At 38.8% G+C, this 25,010-nt stretch overlaps 2 protein-coding genes across 4 annotated transcripts in view; one reads left to right on the forward strand and one right to left on the reverse strand.

The window, feature by feature from the left end:
- The window catches only part of Gprk2 (G protein-coupled receptor kinase 2), a 120,392-nt gene that overhangs the window by 51,814 nt on the left and 43,568 nt on the right, over positions 1-25,010 (forward strand). The window contains exon 1 of one of the 3 annotated variants that reach the window (XM_087350646.1): positions 23,524-23,595. The exons of the other annotated variants lie outside the window; for them this stretch is intronic. The gene's annotated coding sequence lies outside the window, so the exon portion shown is untranslated. Of the gene's footprint in view, positions 1-23,523; positions 23,596-25,010 lie in introns of those variants that run through there. 3 annotated transcript variants of the gene reach the window in all.
- LOC110834721 (Lysyl oxidase-like 2) lies at positions 1,368-24,318 on the reverse strand. Its single transcript, XM_022074167.2, has 8 exons — positions 23,517-24,318; positions 10,973-11,119; positions 8,855-9,054; positions 7,298-7,385; positions 3,526-3,777; positions 2,683-2,944; positions 2,016-2,268; positions 1,368-1,878 (listed from the first exon to the last, which is right to left on the reverse strand). Exons 1-8 carry the CDS (start codon positions 23,725-23,727, stop codon positions 1,756-1,758), a joined length of 1,536 nt encoding a protein of 511 aa, XP_021929859.2. The 5' UTR covers positions 23,728-24,318; the 3' UTR covers positions 1,368-1,755.

Here is a 25,010-nt window from a genome sequence, read left to right on the forward strand (position 1 = left end):
TCAGATATCGTCTTTTCTTTGGGTGAGGAGGCAAGACTTGCACATGAACACGAGAGGACGATGTAATTCTTGTACGCTTTAATTTCTAGGTTTTTCTAGGATATGGGCACATAACAGAGTTCGTATCTTTGAAAACATTTTAACCAAATTTAATCTCTTCGTCATTCCATCATGAACAAATTTGTATTTGTTCTTGTCGATACCAAGTGCTTATCTATGAGTATGTATGCGTACGTACATACGCAGGCATTTGTATCGGTTTCTTAACCCTTTGAAGCCGAAGCTCGTCTTCATGATATTTATGAATCCAGACCGTACCGCGAAGAAAACACTACACCTCACCATTACGAAAATCAGCTGGTTAACCCTTTGAAGCCGAAGCTCGTCTTCATAATATTTACGAATCCAGACCGTACCGCGAAGAAAACACTTCACTTAACCATTAGAAGTCGAATCAGGCGGTACCACATAAGATTTAACAAAAGAACATCCCGGTCAAGGCCTTAACACCACTGACGTCTTCCTATTCCCAGTCACCGTTCTTGTCTATGTGACTCTGGGCCTTTCTATGAACAAGTCCGGTTTAATATAGAGACGGAAATTGAAATCAACGATGTCATCTGTTCCGAACTTAAACCGCAGTGACGTTTTGGACGATCTGTTAGCAGCTGAAGGCAGCTGCTAGTGTCTAGGGGGATGGGCGATGTCACACACCCAGCTCTCCAGGGCATGTCTCTGCGACCATATAGCGAACAGCTACCGGGAGGATATACGAGTATGTCATGGGCCTGCTGGGACTCGGGGGCTGCTTGTTCAGACCAATTTAAGAATGATAACATAAAAAAATTTAGTGACTTATTACGTCATTATTATCGTAAGAAGGACAAAGGATGTCGCTGTTGAATGGTTAACACTTTTATTTCAAATTAGAGAAGTCAGGGATTAAAATTTCAGCCTTCTTGATGAGTTCCTTTGTTAATTTATCAATCCCTATAGGCAAGTTATTGGATCGTAACTTAAAATAGACCACGATCAATTTTTATACGTACTTATTCATCAGTGACAGTCATATGATCGTCATAAACTCCATGGAACATAGTTCTTGTCGATGAGCTGATGGTAGATCAGTTGACTAAGAAATTTAAATTTTTTCATGAACTACGAATATTTATTGCCATGCTCATGGACTCTTATCCTGATCCAAATGAACCCGCTCTCTCATCTTCACACCCCACGTCTTTACCCAGAAAATAAAAGAACTTAAATTACTATTTGTGGCTTTTCAATAATATCTATTACACGTTGTCTCCGAAATATACTAGCAGACGATATTTATGCTGATACCACCCCAGAAAGAGTAAAATACATTTATACAATAAAATCAGTATTTATTTTTCATGTGAAATATATTCATATTTTATATTAAAAAGCTGAACATGTCAATTAATATTGTTAATTTTAGACAGTAATACCACAAATACAACATTTTACCTGTAGACTGGGATGAGAAAATTAGGCAATACAGCGGGAAACCGTATTATATGAGATCCCATTTGCAGTACCACGATTTCACGTATTGTACCACGTACTTGAATCTAACGTTGCGACTCGATATCTGAAGGCGACAGCGAAACTCTTCTTGTGCGTGAGATAAATGTATCGTTATATTTGTGGAAAAAAAAACTATCTTCATTTCGTGTTGACGGACTAGTTGACATTAGTTAGGAATCACTGCGTGGAGACTCAACATCTTCTTCATGGTCTCTGAACGGAGCAGTTGAATATGTGGGCGAAGGATTCCGTGTAGTACAGAGAACATACAGCCGCGTTGTTATCATACGTCATTTCAGCCACTTTGAATTCTGGGTTGATGGATACCTGCCATATTAATAACAGTATCATTAGCAGTGCTTGTTTGTTTACTATAAGTTATTTAACAGCACTATCCCAGCTGTAGAGGTTACATACTCATGAATGTGTTGTTACTTTCCTGGTACCCCCAACATTCAGCTTACCTTGAAGGTGTACATGCCAGGGCTCAGTTCAGAAATATCCACCCACTGACAGTCTATGTTGTGCCGGTAAATGTCAGAGCAGTTAACAGAGATGCCCTGATCGCCAAAGTTCGCGCAGGCGTAAAATGGCGTTACTCCTGGCATGCACTGATTATCTTCCAAACAGAATGACGCCTTGTGTCCTTCTGCAACTCTAACGCCCTTCGAGTCCATTACATCAAACGTTGCAAACACCTCCATACTGTGGTAGTGCCTTTAATGAAACAAGGAAGTGATTTAATTGATTTTCGGGTATGTACTCTCGACACAGCTGCACAATCACTCATTAATGTCATTAAAACAGATAATTAAAATATAAATTTAAAACTTTCCTTCGGTTGTGTGGCCGCGTGGACTTCCAGATATATATAAACTTTCCGTTGGAAAAAAAAATGCCTCCGTTTTAGGAGATATTAGGCCTACGTTCCGCCAAAACGTTGGTATCTATCTCGTACAAGTCCACACGAAGTAACAACCCAGAAGACCAACATCGACAGCTCAGCTCTGAAGATGGAGATGATTATCTATCTACAAGTCCACACGGCGTTGTAAATCAGAATACTGCTATGGCGTCGTAAAACAACATACTAGCGAAGTGTTTCGGCACCAGCTGCTACATCCAACTTACATGTGGCACTGGTGGAACTCCCATAAGTGTTTCGGAATCATGGGCCTGAAGTCGGCAGTCCCTGCGTTCAGGATGCGAGCTGTGAATCTTAAGAGACGCCTTGTCTCCAGATGCCAGTTGACCGAGTTGTCGCTCTGCAATCTGTAAGCCCCAGAAGCAAGACAGTTCTCCTCCATGGCGCACTGAAGGAAGTAGAGCTGTCGGTCCTCCAGATGTGCCGTTCGCATTATCTCGAGGTGATCAATTACCAGGTCCGCCATTACTGGAACAATAATTTTTTCCTGTATTTTTATCTGTTTCACCAACTACGTGAAGGAAAAGTCGTATCCATCTTCCTGTATATTTCATCTTCGAAAATTTTTGAACGGATTCGATTATTGTTGAATTTGACGTCCTCTGTGAAATTTATCACTAGAATTCAATTTGGGCTCATTTCGATCCAATACTTTGCATAAAACATAGTTTGAATAATCTATACATTGGCTCCCTTTACTGGTATTATTAAAGACGTACAATGGATGTTATGAAGACCTAAACCTTTGAAAAAATGGTCGATATTGGGAATACAACTAAAGTTGTTTTTCAAGCTATGCAGTTGGTATCTATAGTGTGACTAACTTTTCAGCAACAGATTTGTGCCTGGCATATATGAATACCATGGCCAACGAGGTATGAAATATCGCAAAGAACGCGATTGGAAAATACGAGTACTCCAGTGACCGCATCTAATGGGGGATTGGGGACTCATCCTTTAAACTTAAGAAGCCGGAGTATGAAGTTAACCATTCACTTGTGCCAAAGTTAAGAGTGAGTGGAGTGTTACCTCCCTCCAGTCTTGTTTACCTGAAGAACAGACTACGCCTGCTATATTCTCCCGTTTCCCCGGGCAAGAGATCTGTCCAATCTTATCGTGGAGGCAGTGCGACAAGAATTCTTCGTTACCGTGGCATTGAACACCGCTCAGTACCATGGATGAGGCATTGCCTCCGAAGAAATCTGTCTGTATAGCGTCATTGGCGTAGCCAAACCCCAGCTGGCGGCAGACCACCATCGCCTCGAAGATGCTCCATCCGTCCCCGCACACCAAACCCCAGGCTACAGTAACAGAATGACCGCTACATTTAGGGCCTTCACTAATTCGAAAATAATTAAGGAAACAAGGGAATTGTGCAAGAATTTGAGGGAATCGTACTTCGGTCTCTGTACAACTTTCAATTGCGTCAACACTACAGTAATGAATAAGAACATTAATACATTTTATTCATTACTGTTTACAGATCAGTAACAATACCAGTTCATCTTTAATTGAAAGATATTCTAAAATGAAGGAAAATAAAAAAAAGAGTAAAATTAAAATAAATAAAAGAAGATACAAGAAAAGAAATGAAAAGACAAGGGGAACGGAGATAAAGTATATATTTATATGGGCTTATATGTAACATAGCGCCACGGTAGTCTAGCGGTTAGAACGCTGGCCCTGTAATCCTGGGGTCTCGGGTTCGATTCCCGGCGGTGCCCGAATTTATAACTTGTGTTGGGCAAGGCCGTGGTCTAGGCAACACGGAGTTTTCCTCCGTGGCATCCCAACAATTACTCCATTCACACACAGAAGAAGGCAATGGCAAACCACTTCTGGATCATCTGCCAAGAACGTATATGAACAGGTCCCAGTCCGAGAAAAGGATGGAAGGATCCTGTTCATATGGACCTGTCGTCAGACAGAACACTAAATAATAATAATATAATAATAATATGTAACATGTTATCCATTTCTTTTCACATTTGAATTGCATTTTATAACAATAAATTCTACGAGGGACTTATGACCCCAACTTTCCTTAAAATGCTCGACTAGCAGGAACTATAATTTAATAATTAAAACATATATGTGGCTCATTTCTGTGAAACAGACAAATTTACACTTCATTCTGTTTGTAACATAACCTCAAAGTTCCGCATAGTCGCCATGTTTGTAGTGATTAACATACGGAAATGTTTTGTACGCTTATTCGTATATCGCTAGAAAAAAATGTTTTAACTGCTCTTTACATATCGGTACCAACACATAGCTGAAGTGGAAGTGTTTTATATTTTGAAAAACTAAAGAAATTTAATTTTCCGAGGTCCTTGCACACTTTAAAATGTTTATTACAACACAGAATTCAAGGATCATACGTCAAGTATAGCTCTCATACCATAAGTTCGCACGGACACCATGTTGGTGTTATTAGTTACAGGAAATTGAGAATTGCAAACGTTCGATGATCTGTAGTGGTACGTTATTTATACCGAATTTCAGGAAAATACGTCTGTTCACTAGAGAGGGGGCAAACCAGACACAAACAATGACATTTTGATAAGTTTTAAGTTTGCTAATAAAGTAAGGGAATTGCACTGAACATGCGGAGATGATATTCTGTCTATATCAGACCGACATTTAAAAAAAAATTATGTTCGACCCCCAACGTAGGGTAAAGTCTTACAATTTTTCAATTTCAGAGAAAAGAAACTGGATATTTTGAGTTGTCATGTGTCGGAGTATACTGATTTTAAAAGTCTACAAGGTCAATATTGTTTTTCTATAATTACTGCTTTATTTATCTTAAGGAATGGCTGTGAATTTTCTGTTTTCCCACTACAATATGGCTTGCTCGTATATCGTACACTTTTTTCTGTTACAATTCCCGCATATGTGAAGTGCCGGAAGATAAATTAACAAGAACTAGACAGCTCACGTAAACATTATATTCATCCTTGAATATATTTTTACAAGAGCTTCCTGAAATATATGTTACATAATTCACAGCTTTAACTATGACATACCAAAAACACCCGCCTTCTTTTTCATAAACATGAACATCTCGCGCGAGCCATCTCCACAACATTAAATTCAAGGCGTTCGCTGTCTTCAGACATGCAGAACTGAACGGCACAAACCATGGGCCATAGTTACTTAATGTTTCTTTACAGCCATAAGTATATTTAATGTTGATTCTGTTATTAATATTTTCATTAACCCGAATATTTAACGCTCGCCGTTTGATAGATATACAGATATATCCATTTTAATATTATACCCATATTTTTTTATCCCACGAGGGAAGGATGAGAGAAAAGTATGAACAGAAATGAAAGGAAATAAATAAATAAATAAATAAATAAATATAGAATATTTAAACTCTGAACGTATTCGTAATATTAACTGTGACTGCTGTCGTTTGTAGGTTTTATTTTTGTTTGGTGTTTTAAAAGTGAAGTCTGGAACCGTATTTTAACAAAGGAAACGATTGTCCTGTTAGGAGTCCAACAACTCCTCATTGCAATAAGGCTCTCCAGCACTTCGTTCCATCGCTTAGGTTATGTTTTAACCATTATGAACGAACAGAGGGAAACCTTAAGCAGACGTTCCCCAATTTAATCACCCAGTAAACCCCTTCTTTAAAATTCAGAATATTCTTCTATAAAGGGATAATTAAATATCCCAAAATTTCCTCGTATACGTAATTTCTCTTTCTTTCAGTCTCTCATTTGCGTGGCCCATTTCATAGCTAAACTTCTAATTGGCGTTTCACATTTTAATTTATCTTCTGAAATGAAATGTAGGTAAAACTACTTTTCATTTTCAGCCATTTTTTTTTCCTATAGTTAGATTTCTTGAAAACACGGCGTTTTGAAAAAAAACTGCGTTGTGGAAACTGTTGTTTCAATTGGAATTAAGGATGATAATATGATGATAATGTTGCGTCATATTGTGTTGAATATATACTTGCTCAATTTTATCAGTCTAATCACAATAAAAATATTATTATTAAGTATTAAAATATTATTACAATTAACATTTAAATATTTAAAATATATTAAAATGATGCTCTCTATCGAAATGTTCGATTTACATTAGAGCATCATCTTTTACTGCTCTTATGTAAATCGAACATTTCGATAGAGAACATCATTTTAATATATTTTAAATATTTAAATGTTAATTGTAATAATATTTTAATATTTAATAATAATATTTTATTGTGATTAGACTGATAAAATTGAGCAAGTGGAATTAAGGAGTTAAGGACAGAGTTTAGATGTTGTCAAATCATCGTATGCATTATTTTCTACAAAAGAACACACCGGAACTCATTCTGCGTTGTATTAATATGCACCACACAAAGTTAGTGTTAACCCACACGAAAAATTATGCCATTTCTCTGACAGCGTAGATGGCAGTCAACATAATTCACTGTTGGTGTATTCGTAGCCAAGCAGAACAGTTTGAGCTTTTTGTGGTTTATTTATCTGAATTTATTTATTTGTTTTATCTGGATTGCGTTCTATCCAACATGCACCCGCGTTATGGAAACAGTTTTTTTCTTATAAATCATTCGTGTTTTATGAGAAATTACAGTACGTAACAAAATTTGAATTGACCACAATAAATAATGCGAGACAAACAAATTCAGGAGGACAAAAATAAATAATCTGTGTGAGTGTGCCTTAAAATATTTTAGGATTAATAAATCAAGGAGAATAGGATGTGCGGGGCAGCCAGAGACACACAGTAGTCGCCAGTCCTCAGGAGAAAATATTTTGACTGTAGAGCTCTTAAAATTATTTCGCTGACCTGAATCTCCGAATTTGACCTCGACTCGTCCTTCCTCAGGTACTCGGCCACCGGCGATTCTGACTGACATTTTGTGCCTCGTTGCATCCTATTGGACAGAATGAAAATTAAATATTCCCTGAGAGGTATCTGAAACAGTAACATTACTTAACACCCAAAATTACAGAAACTTTAAACGTCATCAGTCCTTTGACTGTTACCTGCTGAACATCTCGGAAAATTTAGTAATTTTGAACAGTTTCGTGACTGTTCTTAATCGTGTAATGTGTCGTTTCAATCAATTAAATGAGTCAGGTTATCGTCTCCGCCCCTATCATCAGGGTTCTGATGTCCACGACAATGACGTCCATCAGAATCTTGATGATGTGTCGAGGTTTAAGAATTTAAGTACCTTCATCTCTACTCCCCCGTACGTCTTCATGTTCTGTGATTTCGCATAGACACTTCAGATTTTTCCTGAGTACTTTGGAGCTTGTGAGTAAATACTGAATACCAGATGGAAACCACATATTAGGAACTAACTTAGGCTACTGCAATCTATGTTTAGAAGATTTATTATTACATTCAATAAAGCTTGAAAGATCTTGTACTGAGCCTGTTTAATCCAGTTGTTATCTTCATGAGTTTTTTTTTAAAATATCTATTTAAATATTCACCCATTTAGCATGGGTGTCCCAGTTCGTTGTTAAAACATTTCTTAACTACAAAGTTGTATGTATATTTGTTCTTTTACCATCATTTCTACATGTCAGATCTATTGTTTCCCGGTTGGTATAATGACTCTTTATTATTATTATTTAGTGTTCTGTCTGAGGACAGGTCCATATGAACAGGATCCTTCCATCCTTTTCTCGGACTGGGACCTGTTCATATACGTTCTTGGCAGATGATCCAGAAGTGGTTTGCCATTGCCTTCTTCTGTGTGTGAATGGAGTAATTGTTGGGATGCCACGGAGGAAAACTCCGTGTTGCCTAGACCACGGCCTTGCCCAATACAAGTTATAAATTCGGGCACCGCCGGGAATCGAACCCGAGATCCCAGGATTACAAGGCCAGCGTTCTAACCGCTAGACCACCTCATCTTATTATTATTTAGTGTTCTGTCTGAGGACAGGTCCATATGAACAGGATCCTTCCATCCTTTTCTCGGACTGGGACCTGTTCATATACGTTCTTGGCAGATGATCCAGAAGTGGTTTGCCATTGCCTTCTTCTGTGTGTGAATGGAGTAATTGTTGGGATGCCACGGAGGAAAACTCCGTGTTGCCTAGACCACGGCCTTGCCCAACACAAGTTATAAATTCGGGCACCGACGGGAATCGAACCCGAGACCCCAGGATTACAAGGCCAGAGTTCTAACCGCTAGACCACCGTGGCGGTATAATGACTCTAACAAAATTAATTACGCAGTTTTATCAATTTTTATATGTCTAGATATTCTCATCGTATTCTTTTCTCATCACCCCTATTCGTGTTTTATTTGTATGCATATTTCTTAAAAATTAAGAGACAAAATTTTATATAGGCCTAGTTAGTTCAAAATAAACTTGTAAATACCTTAATTCGGAGAAGAGGCTCTTTCTTGGGTGGTTTCGGCGTGGTTCTTGGTTCTTCCGTGGTTGTTATTTCCGGCGACGAGCAGACCACGCCAGCTGCTTCGCTGCTGGTGCAGTCATTGGCACCCCAACCATCAAAGCGACAGGTGGATAAGTTTTTCTCATCTCCGGTGCAGTATAAATTATCCATCCAGTAACGACCTGCGATATCGAAACAACGATATTAGATATAACAGAATGAATGATGAGTCACGCAACCCAACCCTGACACGTATTCTATTTGTCAAAAAATAAATTACATTGAAATCAGAAAACAAGAAACAGTGTTGTATAAAATTATTTATTTCAATTATTTATTTTAATCCGTCTGATCACAATATTTAAAATTTCTTATAATTAAGATAATAAAATATCATTCATGTTCCATATCGATTGATCGATTTACATTTCGGAACATTTACACAACATGTTTCGGTTTTTATAAAACCATCATCAGGTGTAAAATATATCTAAGAACTTAAAACTCAATTAGGTGTGGGTCAATACTCAATTGACCCACACCTATTCGAAGACACTAGTACTTCTGGACATATGGGGACACTCACTCCTACATCTTTGGCCGATATGTACATCTAATAACATTTAAGAAAGACAACACCTTCGCCCAAAAATGGAAAAAACAAACGTAATGAAACATCACCAAAAAACTACAGAAATCATAATTGAGTTTTAAGTTCTTAGATATATTTTACACCTGATGATGGTTTTATAAAAACCGAAACATGTTGTGTAAATGTTCCGAAATGTAAATCGATCAATCGATATGGAACATGAATGATATTTTATTATCTTAATTATAAGAAATTTTAAATATTGTGATCAGACGGATTAAAATAAATAATTGTTATAATATTCACAATATGACGCAATTACACTATCTTCTTGTATAAAATGTTGAAAATGCCCACCGCGCTCAGAGATGCGTGGATCCGTTTCCCAACGCCGCGGCGCGCCGCTGGCTTAGACAGCAAAGCACAGTTAACTGTTCATATACAAAATGATTGTCATGTCGGGTGTTTAATATTTATCTGCTCGATCCTGGCATTTTATGTGTTGTACCCTTGACGGAATCGATCTTGGCACTATACGGGATTGGGTATTTGAAGCCAATTAGCAAAATCCAGTTGCTTATAATATTTACTTAGAAATACATTTAACAAAGTAAGTTGCAGTAATTCTCTAGATTTCTATTCGAGAGGCACCCATTCTTTACCAGGCCTGAGACTATTTTGTCTTTATCAGTACCATTTATTTACTTCCATCATTTTGTTTTCTATATTATTCCATATTTATTAATGTTTTTCTTTAAATCATTGCTTTACAGAATAACATTGAACATCAGATGAACCACACCATATAAAAAATAATACCTTCGTTCTAATATATAAGAGTAATCTGATAAGAACATTTCAATAAACTGCATAACATTGTAAATGATTGTAATTTGAGTTTTAAAATTTACCAATCTAATTTATACCTGAGGACGGTTAAATATAACCGAAACATGTCGTAAGAGACGTTCCAATTTGTAAATCGATCATTCGATACGGAACGTGAAATGATATTTTAAATATTTTATATTTTATTATCTTATTAAAATTGTGATTTGACGGAAAATATTAAAATATTAACCTAATTCACAATATGACGCAAATGTACTACCTTTATCAGTACTTTCAGGCGAAATACGGAATGGAACATTGAAACACCACAACCGTCTCCATTACTCACCATTTATAATATTTTATATATCGTTATGTGATCTAGGCTTATAAGGTATGAAGTTAAGAGGTGATTTTAAGGAACATTTATAACTAACTAACTAGATAATAAATAAATAAAATATGTAAGTAGAGGAATGTTTAAAGCACATTTCAAGTGACGGTGTTACTGATGTGCATTCGAAGAATAATTGGTTTAAATATCTGTCAGTGCTCTGTTAATCGTCTATAAGCATCCTGTTGTAGGCTATTCTGTATATAATCTCGGTAGATAAAATTACTCGTACATAGTAAAAAGGCCCGAATGAAGTAACAATATGCAGAATGAGACAACTTACTTCTGGCTGGACCGAACATTGAGCTGTGTGTAACTCTGTACGGACGTTCGTAGCCGAGTTGACGACAGATGACGGTAGCCTCTCGCATGTCCCATTCGTCATCACATACACTCCCCCATTTTCCCATGTGATATATCTCCACATTTCCTGAAATAAAGCTCCAGATATCAATCAGTCTCCCTAAAATTCGAGATTGTCTATCGGATTTCCGGAAATCTCACTGAAGTGCTAGATCAGGATTCCGTTTACTGAAAATAGGTTCGGTTTATCATCCACACTGACGAAGAAGATTATATGTTCAAACTCTTTGTCAGTCACAGTTTGTTATGACGTGTTGGGTTAAATATTTGGCGACTTTCAGACGTAACGAATGAAAGATTTTGATTGAAAAAAAAATCAGGGAATTTAATGTGTTTCCTGACACCCTGACGAACTAAGAGTTAACAAAACGTATGTGACTTGGTATATATATATATATATATATATATATATATATATATATATATATATATAAACAAATTAACGATGAGATGGGCGTATTATGTAGCACGTATAAGACAGGTGAGAAGTTCATACCAAAGTTTAGTTAGAACGGACGACTTCGGAGAATTCGGCATAAATGAACCGATAATATTAAAATTGATTACAAATGAATACGATGAAGATGTGGACTGGATTGAACTGATTAAAATTAGCATCCAGTGACAGACTCTTGTGAAAACGGCAATGGATATTTTGGTTCCGTAAAAGGCAAAATTTCTTTAATAGCTTCAACAGTTGACAATTTTTCAGTTTTTCAAAAAAAAATTCTTTGTTTTTATGGAATCCGAGATTAATTCTTGAGATCTTTAAAGATGTTTTAACTGCACAGAATACAAAGCGTCTAATGAGTATATTCTATAAGTGAGTAAAGATAAGGTAATATTCCAGCTTTCACTGGGAAATCACGAAAACCCTTTGCCGACTATTTTGTCTAGTAAGCCTACTCTCTCAGTACAAATTCAGAAAGTTATCGGTTGCTGTAACAGTTTTCGAAGAGTTCCGTCTTCTGGGTTGTTACGCCGTGTAGTCTGGTCGATGTTTACCAACGTTTCAGAGGTCATACTGCCTCCGTCATCAGAGTATGAAGATTTCTGTCTTCTGGGTTGTTGCGCTGTGTAGTCTGGTCGATGTTTGCCAACGTTTCAGAGGTCATACTGCCTCCATCATCAGGGCGATGAGTATGAAGATTTCTGTCTTCTGGGTTGTTGCGCTGTGTAGTCTGGTCGATGTTAACCAACGTTTCAGAGGTCATACTGCCTCCATCATCAGGGCGATGAGTATGAAGATTTCTGTCTTCTGGGTTGTTGCGCTGTGTAGTCTGGTCGATGTTAACCAACGTTTCAGAGGTCATACTGCTGCCATCTTCAGGGCGATGAAGATTTCTGTCTTCTGGGTTGTTGCGCCGTGTAGTCTGGTCGATGTTAACCAACGTTTCAGAGGTCATACTGCCTCCGTCATCAGAGTATGAAGATTTCTGTCTTCTGGGTTGTTGCGCTGTGTAGTCTGGTCGATGTTAACCAACGTTTCAGAGGTCATACTGCCTCCATCATCAGAGTATGAAGATTTCTGTCTTCTGGGTTGTTGCGCTGTGTAGTCTGGTCGATGTTAACCAACGTTTCAGAGGTCATACTGCTGCCATCTTCAGGGCGATGAAGATTTCTGTCTTCTGGGTTGTTGCGCCGTGTAGTCTGGTCGATGTTAACCAACGTTTCAGAGGTCATACTGCCTCCATCATCAGAGTATGAGGATTTCTGTCTTCTGGGTTGTTGCGCTGTGTAGTCTGGTCAATGTTTACCAACGTTTCAGAGGTCATACTGCCTCCATCATCAGAGTATGAGGATTTCTGTCTTCTGGGTTGTTGCGCTGTGTAGTCTGGTCAATGTTTACCAACGTTTCAGAGGTCATACTGCCTCCATCATCAGAGTATGAAGATTTCTGTCTTCTGGGTTGTTGCGCTGTGTAGTCTGGTCAATGTTTGCCAACGTTTCAGAGGTCATACTGCCTCCATCATCAGAGTATGAAGATTTCTGTCTTCTGGGTTGTTGCGCTGTGTAGTCTGGTCGATGTTAACCAACGTTTCAGAGGTCATACTGCCTCCATCATCAGGGCGATGAATCGCAGTATGACCTCTGAAACGTTGGTGGACATCGACCAGACTACACGGCGCAACAACCCAGAAGACAGAAATCTTCATACTCACCGCTGTGATAACCTCAAAACCCTACAATGTTAGTTTTCATTACAAATAGCGTGCGGAGGGTAGCAACGACGGGGGGGGGGGGGGGGGGGGGGGGGTCAACACTTGTGGCAGCGAACTGAACTTTGTAGCAAGAACGCTCGATTTGTGAGCTCATCTGTACGTGTCTGTGAAATGCGTTGCATCATAGGAACAGCTGTTCCGAGGCGGATCTCAGACACAAAAACTACAACGCATGGCTTCATTACTTAACATCTGAATGCCAAGGACATTTCTAACAAAACTGAGTGAATATTTCGTGTCATTCAACGTAACTCTTGCGTTTGAAGAAATTTAAGGAGCTTATAAACATGTTACATGCTGGCTATCGTAATAGTGTACATTCTTGAAGTTATACTTTCATTTATTTGGGGTCCTGTTAGTAGATCAGACTATACCTGATTGAGCCAAAAACGACGTTTTAAAAATGGTTAAATTGAAGCCTCTACAGATTTGACGAAACTCAGTGAAAGTTTTATAGACATTTTCTAAGTATATAAGGAGATTTTACACTTTTATTTTTCATTTTGAATTTTAAAAATATGTATGTCGTTTATGATCGAGTCACATTCTCAGAGGAATAAATTTCATGTAGGAACCCCTGTATTCTTATATTACTTTACGAACCCGTTTCTCCTCTGATCGATGCTGATCTTATGTTCTCTTGTGGCACGAGAGAACACACATTTTCAGTTATTTGTTGCAGTAATACCAACTCCAAGGACTGAAACGGTTCCCTTTAGCTTTTTGTACAATAACTGCCTAAGTGTTACCTCTTGTAGTTATCAAATCCGATCACACATCGACCAATGGAAAGAAGCAGTTTGAGCCTTAATACAATAAAAAAACCCGATTCTGATAAAAATATAATTTAAGTAAAATAAAATGCATTTTTTAACATTATTTATTTATATTTATTTAGTGTTCTGTCAGACGACAGGTCCATATGAACAGGATCCTTCCATCCTTTTCTCGTACTGGGACCTGTTCATATACGTTCTTGGCAGATGATCCAGAAGTGGTTTGCCATTGCCTTCTTCTGTGTGTGAATGGAGTAATTGTTGGGATGCCACGGAGGAAAACTCCGTGTTGCCTAGACCACGGCCTTGCCCAACACAAGTTATAAATTCGGGCACCGCCGGGAATCGAACCAGAGACCCCTGAATTAACAAGGCCAGCGTTCTAACCGCTAGACCACCTTGGCTCTTTTTTAACATTAAAATTAAAATATTATACTGTGTAATGAATCAACCGAACTGAATATTTTTTTAGTGCACGTAATTAATTGTAATCTGAAGATGGTTGTCTTCTGGGTTGTTGGGCCGCGTAGTCTCGCAGAGGTATACCGACGTTTTAGAGGTCCTTGCTGCCTCCATCATCAGGGCGATGAAGGCTGAAACGTTGGTATACTTCTGCGAGACTACGCGGCCCAACAACCCAGATGACAGCCATCTTCGGACTCATCGCCGTGACTTGTTAACCTGTGGCACAGGTCGTTCCCCTGCTGCTGAGCAGTGCGGCCTACTTTAAAGGCTCTTCATGGTGCGTGGGTTGGATTTTAGTTTGGAAAGTTGAAGACCTTGTGCTCCATCATAAACCACGTGTCTGCTGCCTTCTAAGATTTGTCACTGTTTCACAGAGCCAAGATGGTATCTCAGAAACTGTATATCCTTGCACAACGTACATAAAATGAACGCATAATGCAAGGATAGCATCTCCGACGTTACTCAACAAATTTTAGGTTCTCACGGCGGCGACTATGAAGATGGCTGTCTTCTGGATTATTGCGTCGTTTTGTCTGGAAGAAGTTTACCGACGTTTCAGATATGCTTGCTGGCTCAATCATCGGGGTGAATATCGCTCTCATGGACCTACCAGACTACACTCCATAACAATCTATAAGACAGCCATCTTAAAATCTGGTACTGATAAAATGTAATTTTTGTTCGTGTCACACGAGACTCAAATCGAATATTAGAGCTGTTATTTAATCCAGATAACTGGCCTGTGATATAAAATACACATCTGGTTTAGATTTTACAACTTTATTTTGTATTGGGTGAGATTTCACGTTCTCACTGCGATGTTTATGAAGAGTGCTGTCTTCTGGGATGTTGCACCATGTAGTCTGATAGATATTAACCGACGTTTCAGAGGTAATTACTGCCTTAATCGTAAGGGGTGGAGGGAATCAGTACACTTCTCTGAAACGTCGGTCAGTATCTACCAGACTACACGGCGCAACATTCCAGAAGACAGGAGGAAGCGAGTAATTCTGTGGTTTGTACGTGTCACATAGATATTTGTTAGTATAGTGACTTCTAAGTGTCTTAGTTGAGCTTGGCGTGTAGTTTGGTTGCTGAAATATAGAAATGCTCACGGGGTATCGATGGACAAACTGTTTGTAAAAGTCATTTGGAAGCTTGGAAGGGACATTAGAAGATAACATCTGAACGAATTTTATGATAATAGGTTATAAGAATCGGAAATGGATTGAACTGGTTCACGTTTGTGTTCATTAGTGGAGTCGTGGTATTGGACCTTCGAATTCAACTATTTAGACAGTTGAAACAATTTACTCATCTCGTATTATCGACACTAATTAACCGATTCTCGTTTAATTCTGTGGAAACGGCTTGCTATTCGAGGAATACGAATCTTAGTATGTGTAGCCCACGTTCTTTTCTTACGGGAAGAGCAGATCTCTGTGATGACCACGTTACCTGTGTTTTGACTGTATCTGTGTCCCACGTCTTAACTATTGACCTATTCACCGATTTTCACTATTGAATGAATATTATGGAGTTGGATACGTTTTAACATACTGTAATCAGTAATAATACGGCTTACATACAAGCTGTTGAAGTGAGAATGACAATAGGACCCTGAAATATTACCTGAAAATAAATCTTTTTAAACGATAAAACGTTTGTTAGGGCAATATTTGTAGAATGTAAAAAAAAATGGCGGACGTGCAAGATTTCTTATTTAGATTTCAGTTTAACAGCAATAACTAATGAGCTATTGGAGCTATGTTTTTTTTTTTTGTATTAAGATGGATTATGAACGTACTTGAAAATTGTGTTTTGAAATAGACCACTGGTTATGCCAGCTATTAAAATCACACAAGTATTTAGTTAATTATCTCCTTTATATAAGTAATTTCCTTTGGATCTTGCGAAAATGTTGGCAGACCGCTAAATACTCATATCCTGAGACACAATCACAAACGGATATGACAGCAGTTAGTTGCATTCTGATATGATATTGCAGTTCTGTGGTTTCATACCACAAATGTTCTTGTGTGTGCTGCCTAAGCATGGTCAACATGAATGCGGTTTATTTCTGATAAATGTTGTGGTAACAGTTTCGATTCATGCCCTCGTGTACACTAATCATGTTAGTTAATGTTAGCTTACTCTCTGTTATACATTGTCCACTCAAGCATGGTTGGACGATCCCAGAAGCTGCGAGGACGTGAAAGTCATTCAAACAAGAATGGATCTGCGTGTTCCATACCGTAATGCACACACGCGTTCTTTGAAAATGATAAATTTTTAATAAAAGATCACGTCAATGATCTTACTTAGACAACTTCAGTTTCTAGCTATGCACATCACGTGGTCTTAAAGTCTTTTTTTAACTACTGTAAAGCAATAACGGACCATTATAAGGTGCTTGAGCTCTGTGGTACTATAATAGACTTCGTACGCGTGGGGTCGTAAGATCGAATCTTGGTGGAGTCAATTTTTTTTTTATATTTCATGGCAGTACGTTATGGTTTAATGTCCAGACCGAATTTTAACCAGATCTGTCCAGCGGTGCTCGAGTTTAATCATGTGGACAGACAGACATGACTAGCCTTATATATGTTTATTCTATGTACATCGTGCAAAGAACGAATAATAATATTTTTAAAAAAAATCAGCCAGTACCTCAAAGAAAACTCAACGCCTCTCCAGTACAAAATCAGTTGACAGTTTGTGTTTAAGGAAATAATCTCTGTTTATTCTGAAATCCATAGACGTATTCCGTGGGTAATATGCAGGTTTGATCATTAAAACACGTGATACATGTAGTTACCACTGAACCTTAAACGTTCTTGAATTGGTCGAAGCCTGGTTCCTCAGGTTTAATACCTCCCTGGACGCGGGTTCTTGTGTACGATTTTTTTTTATCACCGAATGTTATCGTTTGTAATTTCTCTCGCGGAATTACTGCGAGGTAAATTCAATAACCGAGGTGTTACTAGATACTTAATAAGAGTACAGCCACTTCTCAGCTGTGGAAGAGTGATCTATTTACATATAGGGAGGATAATATATGCCTTAATCACAGATTTGATCAACTATAAAGCTTTCAGTTTCATAATTTACATAGAAGCATTACTAAACTACAGAACTAGTACTAATTTCATGACAAGGATGGAATTCTGCATTTAAAATTATGCATAATCAGGACTTTCTCCATCGTATTTTCTTTAAAAAGACACGACAGGCTGGTTCTGTCTCCGTCCAGTGACAGAGACTAGCTCTATCTAAGGGACCCAACAGAGTAGGTACCTCTCAACTGAAGACGGAGACAGAACCAGCCTCCGAAACGTCTTGGTTTTTTTAAAGAAAAGACGATGGAAAAGTTGTGATAATGAACAATTTTAAATGCAATCTACCATCGTCAGAACCCTTTAGAATTGAATGGAGTTTTGGTTCTTTCAGTGTTTCATGTGTAGGCCGTTTTCAAGAAGACCTAAGGATAAATCGCAGGATTTAGCTTAAAGGATATGAATGCACGGATTGGATTCACCTCCTCGTGGACAGGGACCAGTGGTGAGATCTTGAGAAGACGACAGTGAATCTTAGAGTTCTAGCAGGTTGATTGTTAGCTTCTTAAGAGCTCTACTGCGTGGGCTTTGTACACACAGAATAAAAATAAGATTATAGCTGCTTTCAATTCTGAGTCAGAGAAACCAGAAAAGGCAACATCTTATCACGACTTGTAGTCAGTCGCCCACTCCCACAGACGACGACTGTGCTGTGCCGTGCTGAGAACACCACCATTGTCAAAGGCAGTGGTTGATGTCAGAGACCACGGCTCGAATCCCGCCCGTAATTTCATGATAAAACTTAACTTGAATTAGTTATCATGCCTCCCAGATATGATTAAATTTTTGGAACATTTCAATATATTGTTTTTGTTGTCTTATGTTTTGTTGTGTCTTATTGTAGGACCACTGCCACCGGGTAAAAACCCATTTGCAGTCAAATAAATAATAATAATAATAATAATATGATTAATTTGATATTATTTTACGAGTTGTTGTCATCGAATTTACGTGTTATTTAAACGAAATGCATAAAATTAATAGTCTACAAAAATACAATTGGAACATCGTGTCTGTCTGTCCGATAGTGTAATACAGGTTGTCGCAAAAAAAAAAGATGTATATACGTTATAATACGGTGGCCGCTTGTCACTGCTGTCGACTGTACCACGAAGTTAACGGTGGCAATTTTGAAAACCCACATTATATTTGCCAATTCACTGAGTGGTAATGCTGACTCGTGTTTGATGAAGATATCTCTATTTTTGTTTATTAAATGTGTGTATACATATTTTTTGGGGGGACAATCTGTATATGAAAATACTGACCGGACGTAGATTAAATTTAGTTTTTCGTTTCTACGAAGAAAATATAACTTTGGTTTCTATAGGCGTTATAGATCACAAAGGTCTACTGCATTGTTCAGGAATCCAAATAAAAATGTATAGATTTTTTTTGTAAGGACCGTATAATTGCGAGAGAAAATTATTACATAGAATAAAATAAACGATCTAGGCACCATTGAAATCTGCGATTTTAATATAAAAAAGCCTTTCAGAACCTAAAAAAATGCCTGAAATCATTTTAAATGTTCCAACCTCATATATATATATATATATATGTATATATATATATATATGTTACCTTTGGCGTCCGAGAATCACTTACTACGTATAAAAAATTATGCCAAGTTCTGTTTGTGAAATATGGTACAGTATTTTTTGACTGTGAAGATAGAACATAAATTAAGGCTATTTAATTAAATGACTTTAGGTAAGTGAGAAGACCAGCAGAATATTACATATCGAGGAACTTCAAGATTATTCAGATCACCTAGTATTATTGCGATAGAGGCTATGATAGACTGGACATGTAGCTAGGAAACACATGAAACTCATAAAGAATGTTGATACGGAAACACCTTTGAAGGCGTGAGATTTGACGTTGTTATGGCGACGAGTGATTACCCTGCTGATGGAGGCAGTAAGATCTTCTGATACCGGACTTCACGTTGCAACATCCCAGAAGAGAGCCATCTTTAACTTAAAATTCGGTCACTTGGAACACATGGAAGGAGATTTTGATGGAACTTCAAGAAATATGTTGTGAGGACTGGTTGCAGATGGAAGTGTTCGCAATCGTGGGCACAGCGGTGTGGAGGAAACTTCAGGCTCTGTTAGCAGATTATAAACAGTGGCTTCAGAGAAAGGCCATATGGTATATTTCGTCCTCGTTAAAATCTTCCTCGGTCAACTTTATCCTTTTGTTCAGCTTCTAACATATCTGTTTCCAGCTTTAAAGTATTCTTGGGTTTTATCGCCAGATACTTCAATAGTTTGTTTGGACGACTGAGCTGTTAGTTAAATTTGAATAGCTGTGGTCGGGCGAATATGCACCGTATTTACAGACAGGAATTACTTTGAAATTAGTTAGGTTTATCTTTGTATGCACCGTCCAATGGCCACGGTGGTCTAGCGGTCGGAACGCTGGCCTTGTAATCCTGGGGTCTCGGGTTCGATTCCCGGCGGTGCCCGAATTTATAACTTGTGTTGGGCAAGGCCGTGGTCTAGGCAACACGGAGTTTTCCTCCGTGGCATCCCAACAATTACTCCATTCACACACAGAAGAAGGCAATGGCAAACCACTTCTGGATCATCTGCCAAGAACGTATATGAACAGGTCCCAGTCCGAGAAAAGGATGGAAGGATCCTGTTCATATGGACCTGTCGTCAGACAGAACTCTAAATAATAATAAGATGAGGTGGTCTAGCGGTTAGAACGCTGGTCTTGTAATCCTGGGGTCTCGGGTTCGATTCCCGGCGGTGCCCGAATTTATAACTTGTGTTGGGCAAGGCCGTGGTCTAGGCAACACGGAGTTTTCCTCCGTGGCATCCCAACAATTACTCCATTCACACACAGAAGAAGGCAATGGCAAACCACTTCTGGATCATCTGCCAAGAACGTATATGAACAGGTCCCAGTCCGAGAAAAGGATGGAAGGATCCTGTTCATATGGACCTGTCGTCAGACAGAACACTAATAATAATAATAAGATGAGGTGGTCTAGCGGTTAGAACGCTGGTCTTGTAATCCTGGGGTCTCGGGTTCGATTCCCGGCGGTGCCCGAATTTATAACTTGTGTTGGGCAAGGCCGTGGTCTAGGCAACACGGAGTTTTCCTCCGTGGCATCCCAACAAATACTCCATTCACACACAGAAGAAGGCAATGGCAAACCACTTCTGGATCATCTGCCAAGAACGTATATGAACAGGTCCCAGTCCGAGAAAAGGACGGAAGGATCCTGTTCATATGGACCTGTCGTCAGACAGAACACTAAATAATAAAAAAATAAAATATGCACCGTCCAGGTTAGTGCAACGTTGGCTCTCCTAAGTTGTATTTCAGAGGTACCCAGATTGAATCCCGATCGTGGCACTGCCTCACTGAGGGTTTCCGTCATTTCTTCAGTCTATCCAGGCAAAACCCGTTAAGGTACAGTCAAATAAGAATCACCCGCCTCCTTCCGAATTCTTACTATTCATCATTCATTATGTCATATCTTTCATCAATATAAAGTATTTGCAATTAGGACAGCGTTCCCACAGAAATCAGTAGTTTTTAATTCGTAGTAGGAAAAACAATTCTTAAATATCCTATTAATGCTGTGGTTTATTAGGTTATTGCTAGGTCACGTGATTTCCACTCCTCCTGACCTGCAGTGCCATCAAAATATCAATTTCTTTAACACTGTTTAGTTTGTCTGTTGCTTAAGCAACTGTTTTTTGTTCTGTGTGGTAAAGATACAGATAAAATCTGTCCCTGCTCCTGACTTCCAGGGCCTGAGTGCTAACAGAGAGAGCTAAAATGGAGTTCGACGCACTATATGGCGGTGAGAAGTCAGTTTTACGCTCCGGCCGCTTTCTCGAAGACAAAGAACATTCGATACCCATTCGATGGAAGACTGCGTAAACCCAAGAACGGACCAGTTTGGTACCCCAGCCAAAAATCGAAACTTGTCCTAGTCATCAGGGGCGATCGCAGCATGACCTCTGAAACGCTGGTGGGCATCTACCAGACTACACAGCACAACAACCCAGAAGACAGAAATCTTCATACTCATCGCCCTGATGATGGAGGCAGTATGACCTCTGAAGCATTGGTAAACATCGACCAGACTACACAGTGCAACAACCCAGAAGACAGAAATCTTCATACTCAATCGCCCTGATGACGGAGGCAGTATGACCTCTGAAACGTTGGTTAACATCGACCAGACTACACAGCGCAACAACCCAGAAGACAGAAATCTTCATATTCATCGCCCTGATGATGGAGGCAGTATGACCTCTGAAACGTTGGTTAACATCGACCAGACTACACAGCGCAACAACCCAGAAGACAGAAATCTTCATACTCATCGCCCTGATGATGGAGGCAGTATGACCTCTGAAACGTTGGTTAACATCGACCAGACTACACAGCGCAACAACCCAGAAGACAGAAATCTTCATACTCATCGCCCTGATGACGGAGGCAGTATGACCTCTGAAACGTTGGTAAACATCGACCAGACTACACAGCGCAATAACCCAGAAGACAGAAATCTTCATACTCATCGCCCTGATGATGGAGGCAGTATGACCTCTGAAACGTTGGTTAACATCGACCAGACTACACAGCGCAACAACCCAGAAGACAGAAATCTTCATACTCATCGCCCTGATGACGGAGGCAGTATGACCTCTGAAACGTTGGTAAACATCGACCAGACTACACAGCGCAACAACCCAGAAGACAGAAATCTTCATACTCATCGCCCTGATGATGGAGGCAGTATGACCTCTGAAACGTTGGTTAACATCGACCAGACTACACAGCGCAACAACCCAGAAGACAGAAATCTTCATACTCATCGCCCTGATGACGGAGGCAGTATGACCTCTGAAACGTTGGCTAACATCGACCAGACTACACAGCGCAACAACCCAGAAGACAGAAATCTTCATATTCATCGCCCTGATGATGGAGGCAGTATGACCTCTGAAACGTTGGCTAACATCGACCAGACTACACAGCGCAACAACCCAGAAGACAGAAATCTTCATACTCATCGCCCTGATGATGGAGGCAGTATGACCTCTGAAACGTCGGTGGAAATCTGCCAGATTACACGGCGCAACAACCCAGAAGACAGAAATCTTCAGACTCATCGCCCTGATGACGGAGGCAGTATGACCTCTGAAACGTTGGTTAACATCGACCAGACTACACAGCGCAACAACCCAGAAGACAGAAATCTTCATACTCATCGCCCTGATGATGGAGGCAGTATGACCTCTGAAACGTCGGTGGAAATCTGCCAGATTACACGGCGCAACAACCCAGAAGACAGCAATGTTCATTAATTATAATATTAGTATTAAATATGAACAGGCGGAACCAGACTTATTACAGTATTGTGGTAATGTGAGGAACGTTTAAGTAGGTCACGCTTTGCTACTGACAGCACCACGAGTTACAGCGGTACAGTCATTGCACGTAGCGAGAAGGAAATGCCACTAACAAACTTCAGATTAAGTTAATTCAAGTTTATTTTCAATTTTTTTGTAATTATTCTTTTCATAGCCGGAAATAACAATTGATGTTCATTTAACTCGAAGCCAATTAATAAACAAGTGGATATTTTTTACGCTAAGTGTGTTTCAAATATTCAAAATATGCATTTTGTAATATATACAAACGTGTTATTTGGATCTGTATATCCCAATATGATGGTTCTGGTCATGGAAAATTGATGCTGTGTTGGTATTTTGTAACTGTAAACATGGCGTCGAAGAGAGAATTACAAATGAAGTAATTAGCAGCTTGTTGTATTAAGAAATAATGACTAACATGTGGTCTTTTCTTTCGTGCACTATAATATAGACTGGTTTCCATTAGCATACCTTCATAGTCTCCTCTACCGTCCACAAGCTTCACTAGACCCTCTGGCTTCTTCAGACGCTTTAAGTATTTCTTAACGAGGTGAGCCTTCTTTTCTCGATGTTGTTTTGATATCATGTGGTTTGTTTTCTGACTTCTTGCTCCGTTTGCACAACCAACGAAGAAGAAACACATGGCAATTACCCAAAATAATCTCAGCTGGGAGTGAGCCATTAGGTTTCAGCGATATATTAAATGTATTATCGATTGCAAATATTAGTTTAGTTAAATTAAGGTTTTTCAGATTTTTTTTTTCAAAGTGATATGAGATCGAGGGCTCTTTAAAGTAATTGTTTCAGCCTTTGGTAGTAATTCAATTCGTACCAGCTTTTAAAGTAACGTCACGTGTTTCGTTTGTTAAGATTAGCAAAAAATATTATGTTGTACTTAAAATTTGTGGAAAGTATATGGTTTTTGATGTTTTTTTTTAAAAAATAAATATGGGTTTATAAATTATAAATATTTTGTAATTTAAGTAAAATATGCAAACAAGGAGTTGGTTTCTAAAACTTTGTAAAATAATGCGATGTATATGCAGTTATTAATATTCAGTTCACTTGACAGATATTCGAATTCATATCCTGTTATGGGAGACAATGAAATTAATACAATCGTGTATGATCTTATGGCTATCACTTGCTGATCACGTAAAACTTTTACTCGGAAATATTTTTCGTGGTGCTACGAACTTCGCCCTAACATCTGTCCATCCCACTCACCACAAAGCTTACTGCACGAGCTAAGAAGCAGCAACTGGTGATACAACCGGTTAATCTTGGTGCTATGGGCGTGTAGAGACAACCATGTGCAGACGTTGTGGCTGGAGGTGGAGGGGGGTGGGTGGCCCAGTGACTCTTGTCGATGATGAAACTCATCTTGATTAGGGTTGCTGTTGAAGTGTCAACATCGGACAAAATCTATCGTAAGATTTTTTTTCTAAGGCTTAATGATGAAGTAATTTTGTCTAAAACGGGTCCTGTATTGAACGGAAAGCTGCCTTTGCCCCGAAAATTTTCTCAGTGTAAAAAAATATATGTAAAATTACGTTTTATAATAGACCTTCTTTGACCGGGGGGGGGGGGGGATGCTCTAGATACAATAAAAAAACAAGAAGGAATATAAAAATGGGTACCACATGGTAACATGTCTGAAGCTTAAATTTATAACTTGACATTGGTAATTAATAAAAGAGAATTATTTTATCTAGGCGTGAGCAAATGTGTTGAACTGGAAAGGTATGTTGTAGAATCAGTTTTAAATTTATTTGGGTTTCCGTTGGAACCAGGTTGTGTCAAAAACATATGTTTTATTCCTTGAATTTCACGTATTAGATCTGCTGGCGTTTACTAACTAACCAACCAGATGGCTTACCGAACCCGAAGGTTCATCACCGAATTAACCAAAGCCCTCCACCGGACCCTGTCCTGGGCCAACATAATCCAGTCTCCTTCAACTCC

The sequence above is a fragment of the Zootermopsis nevadensis genome, unplaced genomic scaffold, assembly GCF_977971745.1.
Source record: "Zootermopsis nevadensis isolate Lab colony 2312 unplaced genomic scaffold, Znev_1.0 Znev_ptg000017l, whole genome shotgun sequence".
Classification (NCBI taxonomy): Eukaryota; Metazoa; Arthropoda; class Insecta; order Blattodea; family Termopsidae; genus Zootermopsis; species Zootermopsis nevadensis.